This window comes from Anoplopoma fimbria, chromosome 20, assembly GCF_027596085.1.
Source record: "Anoplopoma fimbria isolate UVic2021 breed Golden Eagle Sablefish chromosome 20, Afim_UVic_2022, whole genome shotgun sequence".
Taxonomy (NCBI): Eukaryota; Metazoa; Chordata; class Actinopteri; order Perciformes; family Anoplopomatidae; genus Anoplopoma; species Anoplopoma fimbria.
In genome coordinates this window covers 369,368-397,175 of record NC_072468.1, presented here as the reverse complement: position 1 = coordinate 397,175, position 27,808 = coordinate 369,368, and the positions used below count along the sequence as shown (strand labels likewise).

General features: G+C 40.9%; 1 protein-coding gene across 1 annotated transcript; it reads left to right on the top strand.

Moving 5' to 3' along the window:
- Positions 1-138: 138 nt before the first annotated feature.
- si:dkey-12j5.1 (uncharacterized) lies at positions 139-23,199 on the top strand. Its single transcript, XM_054621830.1, has 11 exons — positions 139-324; positions 459-571; positions 680-826; positions 1,646-1,798; positions 2,481-2,590; positions 2,732-2,855; positions 4,051-4,143; positions 4,765-4,833; positions 10,341-10,394; positions 13,822-13,974; positions 20,787-23,199. Exons 1-11 carry the CDS (start codon positions 153-155, stop codon positions 20,961-20,963), a joined length of 1,365 nt encoding a protein of 454 aa, XP_054477805.1. The 5' UTR covers positions 139-152; the 3' UTR covers positions 20,964-23,199.
- Positions 23,200-27,808: the final 4,609 nt, after the last annotated feature.

The window sequence follows — 27,808 nt, the reverse complement described above, 5'->3', positions numbered from 1 at the left end:
AGAAGTCTATGGTCACGTCAGTATTGAATCATGTGTTCAAATCTAATGTTTAGCAACATTTCAGTCATTTTACCGTGTAAAAATGGTTATTTCCATTATTTCAAACCGCTCGCTGTGTCCTCTCCCTCTCCCCGTAGCAGCCTGTGTGGCGCATGCGCACTGCCTCCCTTCAGCTCATACGCGTGTTTAAGACTCACACTTTGGAAAAACTCTGTTTTGAAGAAAGATATTGTAAAACTATAAGCTATATTTCTATCACAATGGGAGGACAAGCAAAGGGCAAAAAGAAAAGCAAGCCGAAGAGGAAAGACAATCACCAAAACAGTAATTATATCCATTGGCACACATTATGCTAGTTAGTATGTAACTTTAGCCTCTCAGATACCAGTGAACGTTAGTATTAATGAATCTGCTATGCTTTGATTTACTGACTAACATTGACTCTTATTTAATCACAGCAGATGCAGGGTTTGTTGGATTGTCACCTCAAGAAAGGATGAAACTAAGAGTACATGAAAAAGCCAAGAAGAAGACAGCTGAGAAGTACACTGTGCAACAGCTAATAGAAAAGGTGACATTTACAAGACATCCAGATCAAAGACATTCCTTTTGAAATGGCATTTTTAATCCTGATCATCTGTAACGTGTTTGTTATATCATGTGATCATCTGTTGTACAGACAGAGGAATACATGGACAGTTTTGACTTTGAGATGGCTGGCCTTTTCTGTCAACGGGCTCTGGATGTGGAGTCCACCAACCTGCAAGCTCTAGACATGCAGGGACACATCTGCTCTGAACTAGGAGACACACAGAAAGCTAAGCAAATATCCTTTATGCAGGTTAATTTATTCCTGTTGTGTGACTGTTCTCATTTCCTGTCAGTTATAACCATAAACCACTCAACAAGAGTGACTACAAATGAATCACTGGATCACAACAGAAAATAGCTGGACTGCTGTTGGTGTGGCAGTAATCACAGAAAATTACTTCAAGCGTTAATGACTGTTAGGGATTTTAGCACCGAACCAAAAGGCAGTTAGCCACTAAAATCAAGGCCATTAATACTGGAAATTGATGAGTGATCTAGAAGTGCGCCGTATAACCGATATGGCGGCAATTCATCAGACTACCCCCTCCCCCTCTACACATCCCTCCTCCCCTGTGCATCCCCTTACCTCTACCCCTCTCTGTAAATACCACTCTTAAATTATTGAGACTGAACTCTGGAGGGGATAAAGACCATGCATGGCCTTCCCACCTTCAATGCTATTCACTAGAAAGGAAAGCACAAAAACACAAGCACGCACACACACACACACACACATACAGTACATACAAATGCTATGAAACCCACCATGAAACCATGAAACAAACACAGACCAACAACAGCACAGTGTTTGAGCACAGCATTTTACCTCGTATTCCTCGGACTCGATGAGCAGTTTAGCTGTGGTGACGCGAGACTCGTATGGCGGGATCTCATTCTGGAGAGAAAAGACAACACCGTCACCTCTACAGCGTTTACACAAACATAGTTCTTCTCCTTCAGTAACTCAGTCATTTCTCAGTCATTTCATTTAAACACTGATTTATATATCCATGCTGTTTGAGTGGAGTGAGCCTCCTTGACCAATTATCTTTAAGCTTTTCTGCATGCCGTGGAGCTGAGCCCAGATGTTGGCCACAGTAAGTACATGTACCTGGGGCAAATCCACACAGGCCAGGAGGCAGTGAACTACTACACCAAAGGAATACAAGTCCTGCTGTCTACATTGGAAAAACAAGCTCAGACAACAGTGAGTGCACCCCCATACACACTCTCATTTATTCTATTACTTAGTTGTACATACTTAACATCAAGTAGAGAGAGATGCCATTGCTCCCAAGGCTTAATGCTAGAGTAATGGTATTTATCTTCACAAGAGGGTGCTGTTTAACAATATATAGAATAAGTATTATCTATTTATCCATTGCATGCATGTACTTTGTCATGACATAGATCTATCAAGCAGTAGCATTGTAGTGGACATACTCAGAGCAGTTATTTATAATGTCTCAGCTTTAAGGTGTTAAATTATCTATGTATAAAGATGTTAATGTTGTCTAACTTACTTTATTTCATGTTTAGAATCAGTGTAAATTTAAATAGCTTTTCTTAAAGTCTTCAAAATACATAGCATAAATGGTTTGACTGAACAGTCTCTTTATTATTTTCATAGCAAATGTTATATAGTATAACTGAAGCAACTAAATGGAAATCAGCGAATCTTTTTATTTGATTATTTAAAAAAGGCCTTTTTTACTATGACATCAAAATATTTTACCAGGAATACAGGGAAGTTGTGCAGTGTTCCTTTATTGGACAACATATATGTGTAATAAAAAAAAGTGCATAATATGTTCACTCTCTTTTGATTTATTAAACTTAATAGAACTTATGACACCTTTAAAGACTTCTGCGCTCTGGTCTTTAAACAGGCTCAGGCCGGAGCTGCTGCCCCCCCAGATGAGGACACCGAGCTCCCCACAGCGAAGGATGTTTGTGTAGCCTACTGCTCCATGGCTGAGATTTACCTAACAGACCTCTGGTACGAGAGCACACAGAGTAACACCCTTGACACTTGTAAACCCGTTTCATGTTTCTGCTTTTTTAATGAGTGGATATTTGGTTTCCTCTGTGTGTGTGTGTGTGTTTGTATGTGTGCGTGTATGTATTCCTGTGCGTGTAGCATGGAAGAAGGAGCTGCAGACAAGTGCAGGGAGTTCATTGAGCGTGCATTACAGTATCACCATGACAACCCGGAGGCTCTACAGCTCATGGCAAGTTACCTGTTCAGTACAGAGAGAAACCAGGTCAGTCCACACACACACACACACACACACACACACACACACACACACACACACACCACACACACACACACACACACACACACACACACACACACACACACACACACACACACACACGCACACGCAGGATGAGTTATCATCACATTAAAGCGGGAATCTGCTGAGTTAATTATTCCGGGCAAATTGAATTGTATGCCATTAATCAGCAGATGGACACTTGCATTAACAAGCACACACACACAGACAGGTCATGCCGATAGGAATGTTAATTACTGGGCAGATCATTTAGGTCAAATAGTCATCCGATAAATGAGAGCAGCAGCCTTTTTGACTCAATTTGGAAAAGATCTCACCAGAACTTTGCAGTATGAAGCATCTGACAATGAGTTTAGAAGAATGTCTTAATTATATGTTCTCAATTTTATCTCATTTAAAAAAAATATATATCATTTTCAAGACATATTTAATGTATTGCTGCTTTACCAACTGTTATTAAGGGCAGACAACATTCAAGACAAAACCTTTCTCTGAGAAACGTATGTGGAGCATGCTTAAGAATGCGACCCATTTTGTTTTTGCACTTTTAAGAAATTTAAAAGTGGTTAGACGTTGCAGCCTGTGAGTTATTTGGGTCCCTAATGCATCTTTGAGTTGATTTATAACACACAAGTTTCATCCATTTGCAGTTATTTTATGTTGTGAAATAAAATGTGCTACAAGAATGGGATTTCATATTGAAGACATAATAGCACTCTCCCAATGTTTCCCGGAGACCATTTAATACTGAGAGTAAAAATATAGCGAAAATTGTTCACCGTGATATCAGTGGATTATTCTCACCGGTGCATTGTTAAAGGCACTTTTCTTTTCACATAATTTTTCTGAAAAGTTCTGAAGGGATGAAGTGGACTTTGTAGTACTAGCTGTAAACTGTAGGGGTCAGGCTGGCTCCAGTCACACTTAATATCATCCCACATACGGCAACAGTCTATTTATTAACACTCTTGTAATAAATTAAAAAAATATTAACCTGACCTGACCTCAGATTAATGAAAAGACTATTGACATCTATAGCCTGTAAAAAATATTTGAATTCAAATGAATTCCTTTTTTATTTGACTTCTTCATCTTCGTCTATGTGTATATATGCAGGATTAGTTGTAGTTGAATTGTATGTGCATTTTTCTGTCTTCAGGAAGGCAAAGAATACCTGTTGAAAAGTGTTGTATTGTGGCTGCCTACCCAGAAACAAATTGCAACTTCTTCCAGCACAGAGGAAGACATGCAGGTGAGTTGGATCCCAGCTATTTATAAAGTACTTTCAACTAACAGGATTTTCACAGTGTGCTTTGCGGTGAGCACAAACACGAGTACTCAGTAGAGATAAAAAAGTAAGAGATAACAAAATGAGGGATAATAAAAAGTAGAAAGATGGAACAAATATTTCACAAACCTGTGTGCTTCTGTGTGCCTGTGTAAAGACAGAGCGTATATGAAAGCACAAGGCAAAAACAAGAAAGTGTATAAAGGATAAATCAGCAAATTACTACAGGGAATTTGGTAAAGAGAAAGGAATGGTTATAAGGTCAAAGTATGGATGAATTCTAAATATCACCAAGTAGATGGCACCTGAATCTGCATTCAAATACTCAGCAAATGTGATATGGTGATAGAAGGGGTTGGGGTGAAGATTTGAGTCAAAAATCCCAGTGGCACCACTGTTATGCCTCTTATCTTTAGGAGCAGGTTGATCTGAACTCAGCCTTCCCACACTTTCGCTGTGATTAACAGCCACATAGCTGCAGAATGTTGCATACCTTGAAATTGGATCGTGTTATTATCAGACAAAGGAGAAGAACTATGTTTGTGTAAACGCTGTAGAGGTGACGGTGTTGTCTTTTCTCTCCAGAATGAGATCCCGCCATACGAGTCTCGCGTCACCACAGCTAAACTGCTCATCGAGTCCGAGGAATACGAGGTAAAATGCTGTGCTCAAACACTGTGCTGTTGTTGGTCTGTGTTTGTTTCATGGTTTCATGGCGGGAGGCTGGCATAGCATTTGTATGTACTGTATGTGTGTGTGTGTGTGCGTGCTTGTGTTTTTGTGCTTTCCTTTCTAGTGAATAGCATTGAAGGTGGGAAGGCCATGCATGGTCTTTATCCCCTCCAGAGTTCAGTCTCAATAATTTAAGAGTGGTATTTACAGAGAGGGGTAGAGGTAAGGGGGTGCACAGGGGAGGAGGGATGTGTAGAGGGGGAGGGGGTAGTCTGATGAATTGCCGCCATATCGGTTATACGGCGCACTTCTAGATCACTCATCAATTTCCAGTATTAATGGCCTTGATTTTAGTGGCTCACTGCCTTTTGGTTCGGTGCTAAAATCCCTAACAGTCATTAACGCTTGAAGTAATTTTCTGTGATTACTGCCACACCAACAGCAGTCCAGCTATTTTCTGTTGTGATCCAGTGATTCATTTGTAGTCACTCTTGTTGAGTGGTTTATGGTTATAACTGACAGGAAATGAGAACAGTGTCCTTTTCCCCCCCTCACTCCTAAATGGTTCGGCTGCAGATATATATTTTCTGTGTGTGTGTGTGTTTGGGAGATGGGCTGTCAGGTGTGTCAGTAAAATGACAACGTCTCGGTCCACAGTTTCTGACATGTCGTTTGTCTTCATCCTCCTGTTGGTGTCATCAAGCCTGAAACACAAACTGCACACATTCTGAGTGCTTTATTTTGCTGTATGGACAAATATGCACATACACATCCATGAAAAAGGTTGGTCATATGCTTTTAGCCAGCAGGTTTGTGAAAGTTTCTGAGGGAAATTGAGCTTACGGATAGAAGTGTAGTAGAAGCAAGCTATATGCTGTGGGAGAGACGGACAGAATATATTAGCCGGATTTGATAGGAACATCCTCTCTTCTTTTTCCTTCCTCTACTCCTCTGTCTCACATATACGAACACACTCGCAATCTTTTTAGCTAAACATTGCTCCCTGTGGACTATAAATCTATTCACAACTAAACTGTAAAGTGTGCTTCCAGTCTGTATTAGTTTGAAGGCTACCTTCTTAGCAGGGTGCCAGATTGTGACGCTTTGTCTGTGTTTTTTTCCCTATTGAATCATTTGTTTAGTCTTCCAAACTGAGCCAAGGCTTTGAAAATGTAATTTATATATATGCCAAAGAAACACATAAGATAATGTGTTTTCTGTAGCTTCATAAGGCTATTTCTGTAAAATAATTAAAGATTAGCAAAAGTGGTAGAAGAACTACTCTGTTCTTTGCCAAAAAAAAGCATTTGTCTGTCTCTGTTGGAGATTAAGCTCTTTGTCTGAATATTGCAGTTTGGGCCATTATGTGGTTTGAGTTTGAATTGGAGCAAATTAGGCATTTGGCAAAATAATAGTGTGATTATATTGTCCAAATTATCTGGGTGTTTGATATAATCTTAACAGTTTTTTTTGGTCAAAATCACTATAGAGCATGGCGGTGACAGATTTAATAAAAAAAGGGCTTTTCCACAAAGGCTGTCAATGGCAGGTAGATGACATTTTATCGTTAGTGACTTTACTAGGTGACAGTCCACACAAAATTTCACACATTGAAGATATGACCTTTGCTATCTGAAATAGCACCTCTTCCCATTTTGCCTTAAAAGTTTCTTCGTGGTTATTTTGTTAAAACCAGTTGATTTTTCATGACATTAATAGAGGTCGTCACCAATTCAGAGCCAGTGAGCAGCATCTGCAATAGTAATGCTAAACCCTAAGTAGGAATGTGTTGTGCATAAATTATTATAGTATCAGTGCTGGATAATAATTTATCTTTTATAAAACATAATCTGTCAAGGCCATGACTTCCAAAACAGTTTTGAGGAAAATCTTTTTAAAAGAGAATTTTCGCATGAGAAGTTCAAAAAGAAAGGAAATTTGGCTGAGAAAGTGGTTATTTTATGATACTTGAGTTACTTATAATAAAGGGTCAAGGGCAAGGAAACCATGTCATCAACTGATGGATTTGTACTGTTTGTAATAAATTAGCGATGAAAAAAAAAGCTGAAAACAAAAGTCCCTACTGCTCTTCCTCTCTTAATTCTTCTGTCTCAGCAAGATGTGGATCTGTGCCACTTAATTTAGGAGGGGGACAAAGTCAACAAGTTCCTTTTTCCCCCCATTTGATTGCTTTTGAGGAGAACTACTTGAATGCATGCCAAATTTGTCTGATTTCCATAGCTGTAGTGGAAATTTAGTTGAAGCATGCCAGGGGTGCTTGAAAGCAGCATAAGTGAGACAACTGCGAAATATAATTGTTTAAATATTTCTGAGCCTGTTTCTGTAGTGCTGAAACAGCTAGTTAATTAATTGATGTGTTGATGGATGTAAGATTAATTGATGTCACACATAAATACTAAACAAGAGGGGTTTTGGAGTGTCAATTGTTTAATTAAATTAAACAATTGAAGGCATCGCTGTGGGCAAATTGTGATGGCCATTTTTCACATTCTTTTCTTCTGATATTTTAAAGACTAAACCAGTTAGGAAATGATTGTTCAGGAACACCAACCAGGCTCCGGTTCCATCTTTCCCGATGTCAGGATTTGCTGCGTTTTACCGCTTTGTGTAATAAAGAAGATCTTTGAGTTTTGGACGAAAACAAAATAAAATAATTTGTAGCCCTAAATTCATGCTTCATTATACTGACATATAACTTCATGTTTTAATGAAAAACAAATGTGCTTTGTTGTAACAATGCGGCCCTCAGAGACCACAGTTTTCTCACTGTCAAACACACAGACACAAAAATAACCATCCTCATCACCCATCACCACCATTAATTCACTTGCCACATAGCAGACAGACACACACAAAGACAGACGGCCTCCCCTGACAGCCTTTACGCTGTCTGTTCGCCATAGTTTTCACAGCAGCTGATGGTTAGTTACTCTCCTTGTCGCTGTAACTCTTGTCAGCTTTCATGTTATTCCTTGAACATTTCTGTTCTTAAATTTAGCTCATGATGGAGAGCAGCTTGTACTTACCAATGTTGCTTGCAAGTACAGTTAGCACTTACATCCCCAGGATTTATTTACTTGAGTGTAGACGTTCGTGTGTGTGTGTGTGTGTGTGTGTGTGTGTGTGTGTGTGTGTGTGTGTGTGTGTGTGTGTGTGTGTGTGTGTGTGTGTGTGTGTGTGTGTGTGTGTGTGTGTGTGTGTGTGTGTGTGTGTGTTTGTATGAGTTTCTGTGTGTTAGAGATACTGCTTGCCCTCGCTTGTAAAGTGATTTGTCTTTCTCCTGTCTCTGCTATGCGCTCCGGTATAATGATTCTGTTAAACAAAATTGCCTGAAGATTACACACACACACACACACACACACACACACACACACACACACACACACACACACACACACACACACACACACACACACACACACACACACACACAAACTGTGCACGCACACAATGGCCATTATAAATGAGTTCCTCCACAGAGTGTTACTTTAAAAAAAAAATCTTGAACAGGTATTTAAATAAAGAGGACAGCATGTTTGTAGTGTTTTTGCCGTGTGTGTTTGTGTGTCTTGCGGTGCTCTGATGTTGTTCATGGACCAGATTTGCATTGTTTATTAAGATACTTTTTTGTGCCCTTCCGTCCAATTTCCACACTTTTTCCCTTGTAGGACCCCCTCTCTCCCCCTCTCCCCCCTCTCCCCCCCCCCTCTCCCCCTTATCTTCATGCGAATATTAATCGTGTTGTTGTTTAGAGCGTGAAGCGGCTTAGGAATCTCTGAATCTTTAATCACTCGCCTCTGGGTTGACCAGTGTAGTTAGGAAGAAGTACAGTTCGAGATGATATAATGGTTATCATTGCGTACTTATCCTGGCTCCCAGATATCTCTTGTTCTATTTTTGTTGCTCCAAAACTGCCTGTTCTATCAGTTGTTTAATACCCAGACAGATCTTTACTCCTATCTCCTCCATCTAGTGCTTGGCTAGAATTACTGTGTGTGTGTGTGTGTGTGTGTGTGTGTGTGTGTGTGTGTGTGTGTGTGTGTGTGTGTGTGTGTGTGTGTGTGTGTGTGTGTGTGTGTGTGTGTGTGTGTGTGTGTGTGTGTGTGTGTGTGTGTGTGTGTGTGTGTGTGTGTGTGTGTGTGTGTGTGTGTGCCTGTCACATTGGTGTGATACAATGAAAGTCAAGTAGATCATTCTGACTCTGGGCATGAATCCCTTCATCACCAACTGGGATTAGGTGTTTTTGTTTGTGTATTTTTAATCAGTCATTAATTAATTATAGACAATGGGTTTTCAGCTGATAATTGGTCTAGCAATCAATCAACTGACTCCCTGACATGGACATTTGCACACTCTTAATGAGATACCCTCAATTAACCTGACTCTCCCTCAGTATTCACAGACAGCTGACCTCTTTATCGCCACCGGAAGCACGTAGGCTTAATGAAAAGAGAAGTCGAAAGAGCGGGAGGGGAAAAAATATTAGGAAGCTCTCCAGCTAATAAGACTGCTTTAACAAGAAACAAGTGCTGCTTGTTGTGCCCACTGTTGTGTCTAGCTTTGTTATAGTGTGTGACTTCGTGGCGGTGTGTGAGTGCATGCACAGGTGCGTGCGCGTCTTTTATTCCTGCCCTTCACCACGGGTGATTGGCTAACAGTCGCCTCCAACCTGAAGTTGACAAAAATCAATATATCATCACCTGGGGCCTCACACTCACACTCACACTCACACTCACACTCACACTCACACACTCACACAAAAACCGCAGAATCCACAGGGAGAGAGGCAGATCAAACCAAACACACAGCCTACTTTAGTCAAGGTCTGTTTTCTGTAATAGAAACTTCCCACAGAGTCTGGCCCAGACAGTGATGCTCTATGGCAAAGGTCACCCAACATTAAACTCTTTTAGACCTCAAGGGGAAGGGTGGTAGAGAGACGATGGGTCAGGCTGATATGTAGGTTTATTATGCGTCCTATGGAGTGATGCCAGTTAATAATCTATTGACTGTTAATGTCTGCAAACGGATTAAAAGGGCTCTCGAACAGAGCAGCCGAAGTGACTATTGACTCTGCGATAAGCACTGGTGAGTGTGTCTATCGATGGACATGTTTGTTGTCTTGTTGGTATCGACGATGTTGTGTATGGTACGCCGATCTCATAGACGCTTATCAGACTCAGATTGCTCAGATTGATCGGGCTGCCTGGGAGCTGCACAACACTGTGCAATAACAACCTGTTTGTACGTCCTTGCTTTCTTGCTTGTTTATGGATCGAGGCTGTTTCTATGAGTGTTTACTGATTAATTTGTTGAAGCTAAAAAGTATTTTTCTTGTCTGACTATTCTCTGAATTTAAAGATTATTTCAAATCTCTTTTCAATCTCTTAACCCTTGTCTTCTCTCCCTTTCTCTCTCTCTCTCTCTCTCTCTCTCTCTCTCTCTCTCTCTCTCTCTTCCTGGATTAGATGGCGGTGGATGTGTTGGAGGGTCTTCTGGAGGAGGATGATGAAGTAGTCCAGGTAAGCAATGTAGTGATGGCCCTGCTTTTTTTGTCTGCATTCATGTTTTAATTTTTTTAATTTTTCATTAGCTTGTTAAATACAGAGAACATTTGTGTTTCTAAAAATGTGGGTTCTTGGTTTTGCTTTAATGGGTTTTGTATTTCCAACATGGCTGTCTCTATTCTGGCTCCAGACCTCTCAATCACAGCCTTCACTTCTGATTTGTTTAGCGTGCATGCAGTTGTAGAAGCAATTGACCCTTCAGAGCTTTGTCGAGATTAAGAATGGGCAACAACTTTCCACATAGCTAGCTAGTCACCTAGATACATCCATGAAAAAAATAGCAACAGAAGAAGTATGGATGAGGTTGATAGATCTTATAGAAATAACAAATCTTAAATCTGCATATTTCTTTGATTGTAATGAAAATCGTTTAGCTCAGAGCAACCACTACCACAGCTCCAGTTTACCCTACTGATTGGCCAGAGCAAAGTAAACAAAAAAACCTCCAAAAAGGAATGTGTTAACACAAACACATGTCAGGCTGAATTAATGAAGTGAAACTAAAATGGTTTACTTAAATCAGATTATCAGGCTAGTCTGTCCCGACTAATTGACAATTCTCTGTGGTCAGGGGGATGTGTGTGCACGTGTGTGTTACTTGTTAAGACGTAGGATTAAGTGATGATTTTTCTCGTGCCCTCTTGCCAAGATGTCTTGTTATTATGGTACAGTCTTACTGCTGCATCAGACCAGCTTTTAGGCAAATCTTTTACCAGCCCAGAGGGAGGAGCTAGCCTTAAACCTGTGTACCTGTTTGCTTCTGTGTTTATACACAAAGAAGTGTCTAAAGACCCACACCTTTGCATTACTTGCTCTCAACAATTTCGTGCTCACTCACAACGATGTTTGACTGAGAACTTGAATGCTTATTAGAGAGTGACGTAAATGGCAGTATTTTTTGTGCTTTAGTGGGAAGTGTGTGCTGTCATTGTGCTCCAAATCCCCACTGTCAGTGGCAGATGAAGTGAAGGTTTGCCACTGAGTGTCAGATTCAGGAACACAGCACTCTCTCTCTCTCTCTCTCTCTCTCTCTCTCTCTCTCTCTCTCTCTCTCTCTCTCTCTCTCTCTCTCTCTCCCCCCCCCCCAACCCTCCCCCCAACACTCCCCCTCAGGCTCAGCCTCCCACACACACCCCTGAGCTGACAGATTGAGAGCAATCATCGGGGGGCTGAACTTTTAAACTTGCTCCAGAGACGTACAGCTGTGACAATCGATTTGAGCGGGCCTGCAGCCAATCACACATGCATGCAGTCACCAGTTCCAATGGTCAGAAAGTGTTTTGTCAGGTCGCGCCACAGTTCTGTTGCCAGTCATGTTATTAATGTCAGAAGTGAATGACAGACACATTTGACTACTCTATCTCCTTCTTTCCCCCTCTCTCTCTCTCTCTCTCTCTCCCCCTCTTTGTCTTACTCTCTTCCTTATTTCCTCTATTAAGTGCGGTAGATAAGTTGTTAGCTTTCGTCTCTGTCTTCTTGCTCCTGCGTATCTCAAAGTTGGAGCCTTACTTATAAAACGTTAAGCCTGCACAAACAACTGGGCTGGTTCCTTGCAAATCTTGTTTCAAAGGTATTCAGTTGATTCATGATGCTTTTGTTCTTCCTTCAGCAGCACCATATGGGAACTAAGATGTGCCTTCACTTTGAAATGACAATAGTCTCAGTGATTTGATTGACAGACGAAGAGTTTATTTTATTATGTGTGCTTCTGTGTGGGGTTGTGGTAGGGAAGAGTGGGTTCTCTAAAAATTCTTAATTAGCCAACTTTTTCATGTTTTAAAATTTTGTATTTTACTGACCCAATCTTTACTCTCTCTCCTGAAAATACACAAATATACACAAGAACAGTCTTATTCTGCATTCACAGAAAATGTTTCAGTGATATAAATGTCATACTGCTGGTTCTGCAACATTACTACATTTATCCAGTGCTGCTGTTGTTCTGATAAGTATGGCTGCAGGGGGTAGCCACCCACTCAGCATGCTTAGTGGCAATTCTGAATTCAGTGTGGTATGCCTTGATGTGTTTGTTAGCTAAATGGTTTATTTGGCAGAGGTGCAGGTCCCTACTGCCTCTGCCCTCAATGAATAATGAATAAAGCGAATATTTGTGTCTTGGTGCTTGAAGAACAGTGGGTGGGTGATCTTTGGCCTTAGATGAGAGGCGCATACACACACACACCTCCAAGTTTACCGAGAGTTGGAAATGATTGTGTTTAGAGGTGGAAGAGTGAGCGCATAGCACAGTACATGTAATTATGTGGGAGAGAAAAAGAGTGTGATTATGGAAAAGAAAGAGGAGATTGTTTTGGTGTGTTTCAGTATACTTACAATTTCAAATATGCCTCCACCCCCTGTTTGAACTCTGTGAAGCAACAGGATTATTTCAAAGTGATATTCAATGTTGTTGTTTTTTAATTTTACATATATTCTTGAGGTTTTCATGAAGTTCAATCACAGCCAGTTAAGAGATCCTTTACACCTACTCTACATGGTGCACTCTTGAATTGAGTTGCGTGTCTGGTTCATAATATTGCTAAGGGTTATACGATTGCAACAGAAGAGGCTCAGATTCATATTGATGGATCTGAAGCCCGCATTTAAAACAAGATGATACTACTGGTCTGATGTAAAAAAAAAAAAATATTTCATCAAAAGACTCAGTAAATTAATATTGCACAGACTAGAGTGTGTGGTCTTTTAATATATTGTTTTGTAAATTAAGTTTTGTGTCCATGGTTCTCAAAATGTTTTTGAGACAGGCCCCAGGACTGTGGTAAATCTGTGCCTCCACAATTTAAATCAAGGCAAAATGATGTGTAGTATTAAATAATTAACAGTCAGATAAAGAGAATATTAAACAATAGTTCCTCCTCTAAAATATTGTACACAACCTGTGAGTATGATATGATTTGAAATGCAGAGAAGATCTTTGCCTGAGGGAATTTAGTTTTCATTTTATAAACTAATGTTTTGGTATTTGTTTCAACAAAGTAATTGCTAATTTTGCTCTCGAAAGATAACACACAAATTGGTAGTGACAGATGCTAGAGTCACAAATCGGGTAGGAATTAGTTGTTAAGCTACAGTATGCGCACATGTTCCTTTACATGCATGCACCATTTGTAAATAAAAACAGTAAATGTCTGGATTGGATCAGGTTGACAGTTATTATGTGAGTGATTGATTGTGTGTGATACTATGTTATATGTGTGAAACCAGTTTGTCAAAGAAGGATGTGGCATTTCATGCAGACGTGCTCCGTGAGGGTAACAAATCTGTTTCCCTCGTCACAGCTCACTTACTGCAACAAAGAACACTTTCTCTCTGTCTGAATCCTCCCCACAACCCCAACCCGCCTCTCTTCCTCTGTGCCTCCCAGGTGTGGTATCTCTCCGGCTGGGTGTGCTACCTCCAGTTGGAAAAAGCAAAGGAGCAGCAAGAAAGAGAGGGGAGAGAAGTGACAGAGGAAGAGACAGAGGAGTGGAAGGCATTGAAGGAGGCAGCAAGATCGTACCTGACCAACGCTAAGAAGGTAATTCAGCTCATAAAATCTGCACACAAAGCAAAGATTGCTGTAAAGTATATCAATACGACTGATTTAATTGACTAATTATTTATGAGGGCTTTACTCGTGGGGGAAAATAATTTCCATTTTATAACACTTAACACCTCTACTCGACTACATTGCAAAGGGAGATATTGTACATTTTACTCCACACATCCATTGGACAGCCATAGCTCCTAGTTACTATGGTTCCTGGTTACTTATTATTTGGTTGATTAAGCAACAAATCATTAAAGCCATTTTTATGCAAAACAAAAAACATTTCATGGTTTCACCTTCTCAAATTTGACAATTTGTCTTAAATTGCAGGACTAATTTTGAAGTTTGTACTGGTTAGAGACAAGACAGTTGAAGGTGTCACTGTGAGCTCTGGTTTGTTGTGATGGGCATTTACATAGTTTCTTACCTTTTTATAAACCAAACTATTAATGGTTTGATTGGGAAGATAATAAGCAGAATTATCCATAGTGAAAATCATTAGTTGCAGCCCTATATAATATAATTAAGCTCCACCTCAACCAACAACACAGGTTAAATGCTGCCTATATAATAATGCACGAGTAATACTAATGTAGTGATGTCACATACAATAGTATAACACACACAGGGGCCATTTATCTGCAGTACTTTTGGTAATCTCCTGATACTCAGGATATACTTCATGCTTTTACTTCAGTAAGCTTTTGAATGCCAGACTTTTACTTATTTTTAGTATTTTCATAGTGTGATATTTTTACTTATGTTAAGGCTCTGAATACTACTTCCACCACTGGGAACTGTGGGTACGGATAGTTACATCCAGTACACTGTCAGAATGGGTAAAACTCTTAAGAACCAGTTCTTGTCAACGATGGAGGTACATGCAGTCCTGTGACTGTGAGAGGATTCTAACTAAGCTCCATTGTTGCCACAGAAATGTCTTTTAGTACCTCAAAGAGGTTTAAATATACCGCTGTGTCTCTTCCATTCCTCCTCACACACACGTACGCACGCACGCACGCACGCTCGGAGTGATGTGTCTCATTCATTCTGTCATTCTGTCAGGGAGCAATGCCTCTATGGGGCCATGATTCATGTTAGCTTAAAATCCAAGAGGCTTGTAAATCAGACAGCACAGACTGAGGTATAGCACGCCCCACCTACGAATCTTTTTTCTTCTCTTTACTATCCTCTCCTTTTCACCTCCCCAACCAACTAACCCACCTTCCCTCCTGCTCTCCCACAACATTCTGTTCCTCTACAGATGAGTAGGGGCAGCAGAGTGGTGATATATTAATGTCTGTCTCTCTTGCCAGCAGTGTAGTGACAGGCCTGCCTAACCAGCATCCACTGGGACAGGAGTGAGGTGGGCTTTCAGCTGCCAAGAGGGAGAATGGAAGAAACCGTGGGGAGGAAAACAAAGGCAAACGGCACATATAGATTTGAGCTGCCAGCTTTGTAGTAAGAGTTAATAAAGATAAAAAACAAAACAAATGGAAAGAAATTAAAATTGAGAAATAGAGAATAAAGTACTTAACCATTTTCCGCATGGATAGAAAGAATAAAAAGGTGAAAGACTTGCAAAAGAATTGGGTGAGGCGGCAGAGCGTGACAAGTAAACAGCATAGCTGTTTCTTTGTAGAGTGAGTGAAGCAACAGGGGCAGAATAATGTGAAAGGTAAATGCACGAAGACCTTGCAAAGGTGAGGTAGAATGTGGAGAGAAAAGCCCCCACTGTGGTGCACTTAATTCCTCATCTAGCAGCGTTTGCTCATATGCGTGTGCATCTGTACGTTGTGTAGTCAAGATTCTCCCTTGTTTATATCAGAGCTTTGTTTCTGAGCGTAACTGTGAGTGTTAATTATTAAAGATGAGTCAGTCTGCTAGTTAAAATGGGCTCCAGCATGGAAATGAGGCCTCAAAGCCCAACGGCTTGTTTTGGCACCAGTCCACTTCTCTGCATACTGTATGACTTTGCTAAGTGTGTGTGTGTGTGTGTGTGTGTGTGTGTGTGTGTGTGTGTGTGTGTGTGTGTGTGTGTGTGTGTGTGTGTGTGTGTGTGTGTGTGTGTGTGTGTGTGTGTGTGTGTGTGTGTGTGTGTGTGTGTGTGAGATATATGATACAGTGAGAGAAAGCATGCAGCTATGCGCACCTTATGTGGATGCACATATTTAATAATGTTTGTGTGCCAACTCGCATATCTAATTATGTTTTAAGAATTGTCTTCATTATCCAACTCATCTGTGATCGATACTTGTGCACTCTCTCTCCCTCTCTCTCTCTCTCCCTCTCTCTCTCACAAGAACACACACACACACACACACACATTGCATTCAGCTGAGAAACTATAAAAAGGAATGATGGGGAGGAACGGATTGGTCGAGAAGACAAGAAAGAAGTGTAGGAGAGGAGCAGCAGGGTGAGCAGTAGTGGGAGAATGAAAGGGGAGGCGAGGAAGGGAACAGATTGGATGATGTGTGTGTGTGTGTGGTGTGTGGGTGCAGGGGGGTGTAGCTGGTGAATAGTGGCGAGGGTAAAATCAATAGTAAACCGGACGTGAAATGGAATTTGAGTCTCAGCCAGATAGGGTGCGATTGAAGAAGGGTCTGCAGTGTATGCACAAAGGACAATTTTCTATTTGTCTGTGTACGTGTGCGTGAGTTTGCACAGAGGCAGCTAGGGCAAACGGAGGTCAAAAGCTTTACTATTTGATGGGTCTGAAAGGGTATCCCATGAGCACGGATTGTGGGTAGGGTTGGTCCAGGGTGTGCTTGTCATGTAATTTTAATGCCTTTCCCTACCAAGGATGTGACTGGAGAACTGAAGTGTTAAGTTGTGTTTGTCTGTGTGTGTGCGTGTGTGTGCGTGTGTGTGTGTGTGTTTGTGTGTTTGCGCTCAGCCCTCTCGAGACTTCCAGCGACATGCCCTGTTCACACTCAGGAAGGTCTAATCTCAGCCAGTGTCACACACTTGCCAGTGAGAAAGTCTGTGAACGTTTTTTTTATGCCAGAGTGAGACAGAAGTTAAGAGAAAGAAACTGTGTTGAAACGGTTCATCTTATTATTGTTCTCCTACTAATGAAGAGATGTGCAGTTGGAGGGCTGTGTTTGGTCTAAAAGGGGGTTAGGGAGAGCAGGATTGAGGATTTAGAGGGAAGTTAAGAGGAGGGCAAGATTCTGTAACCATGGTAGAAATGTGTGTGTGCATGCAAGCGCAAGTATAAGATTTAGAAGTATGAAGAGGTATCTATCACCTTGCCAGGAAGGTCATTTGTTGAGAGAGTTTGAGTGGGAGAGACAGAAAGCAAAAGGAAAATGGTCAAGAGACAAGCTGGAAGAATGAAGGCATTAGAAAATGAAATCACAGAAGAGTAGAAATGAAAGGGGAAGTTAAGCAGAGGTGTGGAACAGAAGGTGAACAATGATGGAATGATTAGTCTTACACCACATAATCAGCCTGTCTTTATTCTGCCATATGAGCTGTAGGAAAAGATTTCTATCAAAAAATGAGGGGAAAAGAATCAATTTAGGTATGAAGGGTACATTAGTGCTTATTATTACACTTTTGTCTGCTGCACACTGGCAAAAGATAGCACTTGCAGATAATCTTTGCTGAACCAAACTATATTATGTATCCAAAAGAATTAAGTTATTGTAGAGAAGGAAATGAATTAAAATTGTACAAAACATTTCTTTTCCTTATCTATTGGTACATTTCCATTTTCTTTTTTTTCTTTTTTTCCTATCAAGGCTGTACTCCTTTAAACCAAGCAGTAAGCAATATAATGACCATAAATAGGGTGAGACCTCATTCAGCCCCATGAAGAGTGTTGCACTGCTGCATTGTGCACCTTAAGCGGACATCATTCTGTTTTGTATTAAAATCCACAGGCCTATTCAATTCTGTTACTGTCATTATCGTGAAGTCAACCTTGCCAGCTCTGTTGATGTATGCCACATCTTGTTTTGAAACAAAGTTTTGAATTGGTTTCCTGGTTTAAAAGTTTGCCAGTTCCCAGTTGTACATAGAGTAGCAAAGGACATTTAATTAAAAGCAAGCAGTAACACATATTAAAACAATTTTATTTAAAAGAACAGAAATACAGTGATAATTTGAATTCATCATGATACATTGTTGCTGCATTGTGTTTTTATTACATTTTTTAGATTATGTTGAGTTGACGAATTGTCCAGTATGAGGAACAGACATAGAATGAAAAAATCATTTCAACAACAGCAACACGTGAGTATAAACATGACTAAGAATATACAGCCACGCATTAGCACTAAACAATAACTACACTACAGTTCAGCAGGTATGTGGTAAAGCTACATTTTGAGCTGATGATGGTGTTGAGAAAAGCTTGGGTGATCACAAAAGTTGTTTAATTCATCCTCAAAGCACCATAAATGTCTCTACAATATTTGAAATTGCAAAATGCCATCCAAAAGTAACACCAATGTCAAACTCATTGTGCTTCTCAGGGGATGATCAAACTTAGTATCGGTGTTGATATTTAAGTCTGGACCAAAGTGGTGAATTGATTGACATATCGACACTGCCATTCCTAGAGCCATGGCGCTAATGTGGCTAAAAAGAATAGCGAGTCGATGATGAGAACAGATGTGTCTATGCGCACTTTCGTGTGCAAGTGTAAATAATTGTTGCGTGTGCATGTGCGTTGTTATGGTGGTGCTCAATTGTGCTCTGGGCTGTGACTTTGGGCTTGAAAGTAGAGCAAAGTGGACCATGGAAGAGTTATACGATTGCATACACTCACACATATACGCACACACTCTCCCTCCCTCTCTAGGCAGCTCTCTGGGCCGTGAAAGTGAGAAGAGAAAACATAGGCTGCTGTAAATGAGAAATGCCTGTGTTTCTTGCGACGGCGATGCTGATCTCAGCAGCGTTTGGTGTGAAATGTGTAAAGAATAGCTCCTGTTTGTTTAGCTAGCTGAAAGCATCACAATGAATAATCAGATTCTATCCCGCAGACACACTATGCTATTGATTCCTAGGAAATATCACCACGTAGAAGTACAATTTCCAAGTGGCATTCAGTATTGTAGAACATACAGTATTTTCTTTTTCCCGCACATGTTCACTGCATTTTCTACATTATTTATCTTATATAAATGTATCTTATATGTAAATTTCCCCGCTGTAGGACTAATAAAGGATTATCTTTTCTTATCTTATGCGACTCATATGAAAGACAACCTCCACCTGGAACCCAAGGCTGTAATGTGCAATTATTCTGGGTATTGAGCCAAGTCTATTGAAAAGAAAACCCAACTTTTATTCAGGAGACTTGTTGTGGATAAACATCTCCAGGCATTTCAGAGTGACGTTGGCAGAATGAAAAATCATTGTTTTTTCCCTCCCTCTATGTGTGTGTGGCGCTTAAAGGAGGCTGAGAGGGTCAGCTCTCCCCCGGTATCAGACCTTGTGCCTGGACCTGGGTCACGCTCCACCTCCCTGGAGCTCCAACCTGCAGAGACAGCATCCACTTAAATATACACATACACACACACTACACATTTTTACACTCCAAATGAGTTCCCGTGGGATTGCGTGTCTCCTGTCAGGACCTGCTGTTGCTTAGAGACTGGTCCTGGGGCAGAGCAGTCACACACACTCTTCCTCACTCTTCTGGCCTCGTTACACTTTTAGTAAGAATGATGGCACTCAGCTGCCTGTTGTCCATGAGCTCAAGGGACTGTGTGTGTGCGTGTGCGCATGTTAGACTAAATAGAATAATATTCCTAGATCTTATAAACCATTCCCCACTCACCCTCTTTCTCTCTCTAGTTTTGTTTCTGGAAAGAGAAGCACAGATATAAATCGCTGTATCAGTTCCCCTTACTCTGTATATGCACACACAGTCTGAGACACAGCATTGTGCTTTTGCTGTCCTTGGAGTAGTTTTATCACCCAACTCCACTTTGAGTTCAGTAATTACACACAAGCAGACTATTTTACAGAGATAAATGTGCTGGCTGCTTTGAGAACAGGACTTTTTTTTTTTTTTTTTTTTTTTATCTTGCTCCTTCACGGCGTATTTCACTGAGATAACAACTTTGATTGTGTGTGTGTGTGTGTGTGTGTGCGTGTGTGTGTGTGTGTGTGTGTGTGTGTGTGTGTGTGTGTGTGTGTGTGTGTGTGTGTGTGTGTGTGTGCTCCAGTGTGTGTGTGTGTGTGTGTGTGTGTGTGTGTGTGTGTGTGTGTGTGTGTGTGTGCACCACATAACCATATGTGCTCCAGGATACATTTCTGTGTGTGTGTGTGTGTGTGTGTGTGTGTGTGTGCATGCATGTTGCAATAGCAAAAAGGAAGATAAATGGTCTCTCTGTCTATCGTACGGATGAACAGTGTATCAAATGTGCTGATTTGCCAAATGAAAGACAAAAACTGTTTACCAGCGTTTTGTAAGAGCGTGACTGCCTTTCTGACAGAATGCAGCTGCTGTTGGATATATTTTAGGCGGCCTAACCAGCACTTGGAGACTTAGAACCACAGGGCTGCTCACTTCCCTAAACTCCAAGCTGCTGCTTTCTGATGCTGTGGTGATGCACGTTATCTTCAGTGACACAATGGAAGAGCTTCAGTCGAGGGCTTTTCACTCACCATATCTCATTTCGTGTATTGCCTCCGCGGTACAATTTTCGGTCTCAACATTTCTGCTGTATAACCTACTTTCTACTTAAAATTTCCATTTTTCCAGTCTACTTACCAGCCCATTACACACTTGCATCATCATTTTTGTCTTATTTTTTCCCCCTCTTCCTTTTCCCCAGCTGTACAGTAAGTTGCGATGTGATGACCAGCCGATGTTTGAGCATGTGGAGCAGCTGCTAGGCGATCTGGGAGGAGAGCTGGAGGGAGAGGAGGGAGACCCGGTCTTTGATGAAGACTATGAACCCTGTAGTGATGAGGAGGAGGAGGACGGTGCAGAGGCCCCCATGGAACACTGACAACAGCTCCTCAGTCGTACTCTGTGATTTCCCTTCTCGCCATCAAGCTTCCCTCTAGTTAAAATGTTCTAGTGCACTCTCTCAAGTGCCTTTTGTACTGACTGTCCTTTCACACCAGTTTATCAAAGATGAAATTTGAAATCAAGTGGGATGCACAAAAGAGCGGTATTAAAAGCAGCAGTCTACTCAATCCCTTTTAGTGAGTTGTTTAATGCTTTTGGTGAAATAAGTGCATACTTGAGTAATGCTTCCCTTAATCTCCATGACAGATGTTGATGAAAAAAATTTGTTTCAGAGCTTAACTTCTTACCAGCAGCAAAAGCAAAACACCTTTGAATGCTTTTACCTGTCATACACTCCCACACATTGGTCTCTACAAGCAACCATACATGGCAAAGCTACACATTGTCCTCAAAACAACAGCAGCAGTGTTTCCCTCTCAGACTGCATCTCAACAGGAAGTGAGCCTTATTAGAAAACTGAGTCTGCCAACAGTCAACGCTATCTTAACATGTAGCGGTTCTTATATTCCAAGTTCATGTGCAATTTTTGAATTTTTATGCAATTCATTGTACACTTCTTTTTTTTCCCCCATTCTTTTTGGGTTAAATCATTGGATTCAACAAGGCAAGAAACAATAGAGAGAACTTGACATTAACTTATGCAGCATGCGTTTTTCTGTCTTCAAGACTGTTCAGAGGGGCTGGTACAACGCCTCTCAGAAAGGAGAAACAGGCAACTCTGACTTCTTTATTTTTTTTCAACTAGATTTTCCATCGCAGCCTTTTAAAATTCTCAGGCAAGGCTACTAACTGCATCGGTTAGTTTAATGGAATGGCACAATGACCGATGCTTTTCACTTGCTTTTACATTTTTTTTTTTACAATTGAATTCAGCAAGGTGAATAGCAAGAACTAAGTGGTAGAACAGTGTACAGGGAGCTATTTTCGTTCTGTAAAAAAGTAAGGATTATGTCCTTTGAAAAACTAAAAGCAAAAAAACTCAAAATGTAGAGCATTCACAGCATAACAAACTATTGGTCCATTCAAAAGATGTCAGAGGGAAAATTTCGGAAACCTACATTGTGACAATAGTGGAGACACTCTTCCACACGACAACACCTAATATCTCTGAACCTTTCAAATATACACTCAACATTGGGAATGACTGGCCGAATTGAATCATTATCATTTAATTAAGATTTTTAAACATAATACATTAGGTTTGTACATTAGTTTTTTTGCACATTGCAAAATATTTTGGTACACAACAGTTTTGACTTTTCTAAAGCCCTGATATATTTAAGGTGAAACTCAAGCAGCATGCCTGTTAAAAAAGACACCACAGGCATCCACTGCTGCGCGGCCCCTTTGAAGAATTTTATAACCAGTAAATGGGAACATTATCTAAGATCCTGGTCCTGATAGGGACCCAGCCGCAAGCTGGGAAACCTGTTTGGGAACACGGGTTCAGATACCATGATCTGATTGTACGCGTTTGTGTTTAAGGAGTGTAAAAATAAAGCTCTGGAGAAAAAACAGATACGACAATGTCTGTGTGTGCGTGTGTATATGCTGCAGATATTGATAGCTTAATGTGATATGATGTGTTGTTATTTGTTGACCCAGCTTTGCTCAGAAATATTCATGCCTGTGATTTTTAATGTATGATAATGCACCAGGAGTACAGGCCTAGAGGACTGACTACCTGGAGCGCTGCTGTCATCTAGCATTTGGCTTTATAATTAAAATGGGCTCAAGTGTGTATGTGGGTTTCTACTTTTGTGTGTGTGTGTGTGTGTGTTACTGTGTGTCCATGCGGCTCATCTGCAGTGCTGTGTGATTAATGACTCCAGGGGTGAGCGAACATCAGCGGTCAGCCCTCTCTGGTTATTCTGAGCTGACCTAGTGTGAGTGGGCCATAGTGGACACAAAGCCTCGGGTGATCTCAAAATCCTTGGCCATTCTCTCACCTGTGCATCAGCCTCGGCACCGCAGGACTGTTTTCACTTGCTGAGAGAGGAGAGTGCAGTTTCTACACAAGGACACACATTCAATCACAGGGAAAGGACGCTCACTGTTTACTCGCATTCTTTCCCGCTCTACGCTGAAAATCGCTTTCTGAAAGGCCAGAATGGCTCTCTGAGAGGCCAGAAATAATCAGCCTTGTATGAATATATTTCTAGCCTGCAGAACTGCAGTGTTTGATCTTTCATGTTTTTTTTGTGTTTAAAATGTCCATGAATTAACAAATGTATGCATTAACAAAAAAAATCATTAAATTGATGCATAGTTGCTGCCTGAGTTGCATTCGTACATTCAGCAGATTTGTCTTTTACACCTGTATGTCAAGCTGCCTTTGGAGACCAGCAGCATGTGTTCGGTCTCCGGGGAAACGAACCCATAATTAGTATTTGTGTGTGCGTGCATGTGCCTGGATGTATTTTTTAATAATAGACATAATGAGATGAGGAGGGGAGAATAATCCTGGATTAACAGCTTTAAAATGCATGTGTCGTCATAACAACATCCTGATTTGGATTTAGTCATTGAAATACACACAAACACTCAGTAAACACACACACACACACACGTACACAGCAATTGTCAGATGGCTGAATGCTACAAGCTGTGTGTGCATGTGCTGTTTATCCTGTGCTGATGTACAGTATGTGTGTATCATGGACTTAATTAAAGACTTAAGCGGGGTGCTTCTCTGAAGGGATTAGGGCGGAAATGATCAGAATCTGGAGACTTACAGCTGAAACCAGTTAAACGGAAACAGGAGGAGGGAGTTCAGGACTCAGAGGAGTAAGGAGTTTGAGAGGCAGTTCTACAGTTTATACACACATTCACATGTTCACTTGTGTAAATTGTCCTCTTGAAGTCACGTGCAAGCACTCAAATTTGCTTCAAGGTGTGCAAGCTTTTCTTACTTCTCAAAGCCGCTATTTAGATTCTTACAGACACCCTGTGTTGATGCAGGAGAGGTTTAATAGATATTCAATGATACTCTGTGACAGAAATGCAGACGAGCAGTAAGAGGAAGACCAAGGACAAAATTGACTCCCCTGACATGAGGGTTGACTGATAGGAACTGCATGCCACTCATCTACCTTCCTTTCTTTATGCTGGGACCGAGCATTTGGACTGTGAGTCAACAACATAATGGGAGTGATGGTTATCTGACCCAAGGGTTTTCCTGACAGCCTTTGTTAGAAGCGATGAATCAACAGGCCTTTATCCTCTGCAGTGAAACCGTTTCCTGTATGGGATGGATTTCCTGGGTAATGGATGAAGTGCGTCGGATGTGGGGAAAGCTATGCAGCCGATTGACGTAAAGGGTTAATACTCACATCTTTGTGGGGCTAAACGTGATGATTAAAAGGTGATATGGTTTTTCTCACAGTTCTCATATTGGGAAAATGTATTGTTTTCCTGAATTCAATATGGCACGAGGTCAATGTCCACAATTCAATTCATTTTATTGTTTTAAATTGAATATTTGTTGAGGAAAAGTTTCCAGTGCCTTTCTCTTCATTGTACTCTGCAGAAACTCATTACTAAAACTCATGATTAACTCTCAGCGAAGTCGTCCTCATCATTGATCTGTGTTTTTTGTCAATAAGGCTATTTTAGACTACCCTGCTGCTTCTATTGTCTGAGAATTGCCTGTGTGCATGCAGAGATGCATGAACAGTTTGTGTGTGCGTTGTTTTGTTTTGCGGGTGCAAGCATAATCTTTGGTGGGAACATCTGTCTCTCAGAGATAACGTAACCGGGGAATTAGCTATGCTGTCTTACAACCGAGCATCACATCTCACTATTACAGCCTCCTAAATTATACCCTATTACACCTCTATGTGCGTTTGTGTGTGTGTGTGTGTGTGTGTGTGTGTGTGTGTGTGTGTGTGTGTGTGTGTGTGTGTGTGTGTGTGTGTGTGTGTGTGAGTGTAAGCAATGTGCTGACAGTGTCATGTCCTTGGGGCTCCTGCCAAGTTTAAGAGTATCACATAGCCCACTACTTCCTCTAATCCTTAAATCCATCGTAGAGCAGAATTCACATAGTTACTGGATAATACAAGTCCTACACATACAGGTCTCTCCTCAACAAGGAAGCCAAGCATACTGTAAGTGAATAGAATATAACAAAAAATATGATGGTTTTTTATAGGATAAAGGTGCTTTTACTGGCTCAGAATTAGACATGGTGATATATCTTTTTGATGTAAAAGCTCTAAACAGGCTGAAGCCACTTAGCTCTCCATATATGGCACCTGCAGTAACAGCAGTGTCTCCTGACGCATCAGTGGTGACAGATTACTCTTTGAAGTGGGAAGCTTAAAGTTCAGAAGCTCACAAAAGTTAGCAAAATGATGCATCAACCTAAAATATATGCGGGATCATTAACGATCAAATGTGATAACTGAGAGGACACCCGACTATTCAACTGATGGGAACTAGAATTTCTATTCAGTGCACTCTAATCTTGAGAGGCTTGATCCCTTTAAACTTTATTTTCACTTGTAACTTTTGAATGTCATTTCTGGCTCAGTTGAGGATTTGAAATATTACCCTTGCTGTAACTTCTCTTCCTAAGAGGAACTGATATTTAGATGTATATTGGAGTGGAACAGCCTGGTACTGTATGTCACACTCTGCCACGACTCAAGAAAACTTTTAATGAATGTCAATTCGAGAGAAAAGGTGTTGGAAGGGCTTTCCTTGTGTTATAATAATAATATAATACTGCAAAGCACCTTGTGCTTTGAACGTGGGTGCTGCACTGCATTCAAAATGATAAAAGAAACATATGCAGACTGTGTATGAGGGGAATTGAGAGGCTGAAGTGTAATGGTGCCTTTTCTTCTTCACAGTCAGAGAACAGCCGGGGGAGCTGAACGCAGCCCCACTGACCCGGTGGAATCAAAGGGAAGGGTAAGAGGCGAGACCACCAAAAGAAAGAAAGAAAGGGAGAGAGCAAGAGATGGGAAGTGTCTCATTTATACAGCATTGCAATCTGGGTCGATGGATCGCTTCAGTTGCAGTGAGGGGCACTTTTTGCTCAATGCAATCTATACCCACAATCTAACAATCAGATGTGGTGCCAATTGAGCAGTGAGCTCTCTGTGACTGCTGCTGTATTTGACTGAGTGCCAGCTTTAGTTTTTATACCTCATTAATTCATTGACTGAGGAAACCTCTTTTCTTCTCCATCATAAATCAAACCACATTCAAACCGCATACACACATGCACGCAGGTACACAAAAAAAGCAAAACAAGAACACACCATGGGGCAAATCTCAGGGCTTAGGTAATGATTTAATCAGTCACTGACAGAAAGTACACTGGTACCGTGATTAATAATTTCCACATGACCCTTGTGTGTATACCTCCTGTGTGTACGTGTGACTTCCAATTTTGGGTTAGGGTTACTCATATTCATGGGTGAATTTGCTTGTAAAATAACATCCTTTGTAATTTTCGTTCAAGTTCTGTAATTGCTTTTAAGCTTTCCGTGTTTTGACTCTTATCGTGCATTTTCCCCTTCAGACTTGTGAGTGATTTTAATGCTTATGAACCGGAGAGAAAATAGAGCAAAAAAATTAAGTGGGTTGATTTTGTATCATCTTCGCAATCAGCAGTATTGGAGAACTGAGAAATGCAGCACATTTTAGTATCTCTAAATTAAAGTCCGGGATGAGAACGGAGCAGTAGGTTGTGTGTGTGTGTGTGTGTGTGTGTGTGTGTGTGTGTGTGTGTGTGTGTGTGTGTGTGTGTGTGTGTGTGTGTGATTGTGTCAGAGAGCGAGAGGTAGAGATAGAGAGGTTTGATGCTGTAACAGCTGCTAATTATTGCTGCTCTATATTTCACATAGTCTGTTTGATCTCCTGTCCTGTGGAGAGAGATAGGGATTCTCTGTCTCTGTTTCTCACAAACTCACTCATTTGTAGACACACACACACACACACACACACACACACACACACACACACACACACACACACACACACACACACACACACACACACACACACACACACACGAGCAAGCTCAGGGGTCACAAGGAGGAGAAAGAGGAATGGTGCTCTAATTACCAAATCTCTGCAGGGGTTGACTTATATTTCTAGCCAACACCTCAGGAATCGGAGTGTACATTTTGTGTCTTGTTTTTGAGTCTGTATTTATGTCTCCGCTTGCTGTTTGCTGGGCTGTGTTCACTGATATCACAGAGGGCAAATCAATCCAATCTCTCAAAGCACTCTGGGAAGTCCAAGTCCATAGACCATCTGGATGCCGCTCTGTACTCCTCCATGTTCTGCTCCCTGAGTGCCGGCCGCTGCAGTGATCAACTGTTTGGCAGCTTTAATACATCCTTCACTCACCTGGCATGGATGCATAGAAACAGTTACTAACCACCATAGCCTTTGGTAATGATAAAAAGGTTTTGGTTTTTTTACCCCACATGTATGATATCGAAGTACAACTGTCTTGTGCAGAGTATGAGTCTTTAAACTTGGTAGATATTTCTTGGCTTTGGGCAGCCCCAGTGCTGTGAACCAAAGGTCAAACTGGATGCGAAATGTGGTCAAAGAATTGTGCTTATTTACTTATTGACAAAATATTTTTTCTGTCTTGTATTAAAAAAGGCCATAATAGAACTCAATTAAATTATTTATCGTACTTTTTAAAGGGCGGAATCTAACTCTTTGACTTACACAATAACAACATTTTCAGACTGATCGTTCTATAATTTGGAAATGGTGAAAAGAATTATTGAACATAGTTTGCGCATTTTATTCAATAAATTACTACACGCGCTGGATACACCTATAAATGCCATC

Excerpts from the sequence above, each read along its gene's own strand:
- si:dkey-12j5.1 (XM_054621830.1), top strand. The coding sequence starts at position 153 with ATGCGCACTGCCTCCCTTCAGCTCATACGCGTGTTTAAGACTCACACT. Across the intron at positions 2,856-4,050 it reads TCAGTACAGAGAGAAACCAG|GAAGGCAAAGAATACCTGTT; the intron begins GTCAGTCCACAC and ends TTCTGTCTTCAG. Across the intron at positions 4,834-10,340 it reads TCGAGTCCGAGGAATACGAG|ATGGCGGTGGATGTGTTGGA; the intron begins GTAAAATGCTGT and ends TTCCTGGATTAG.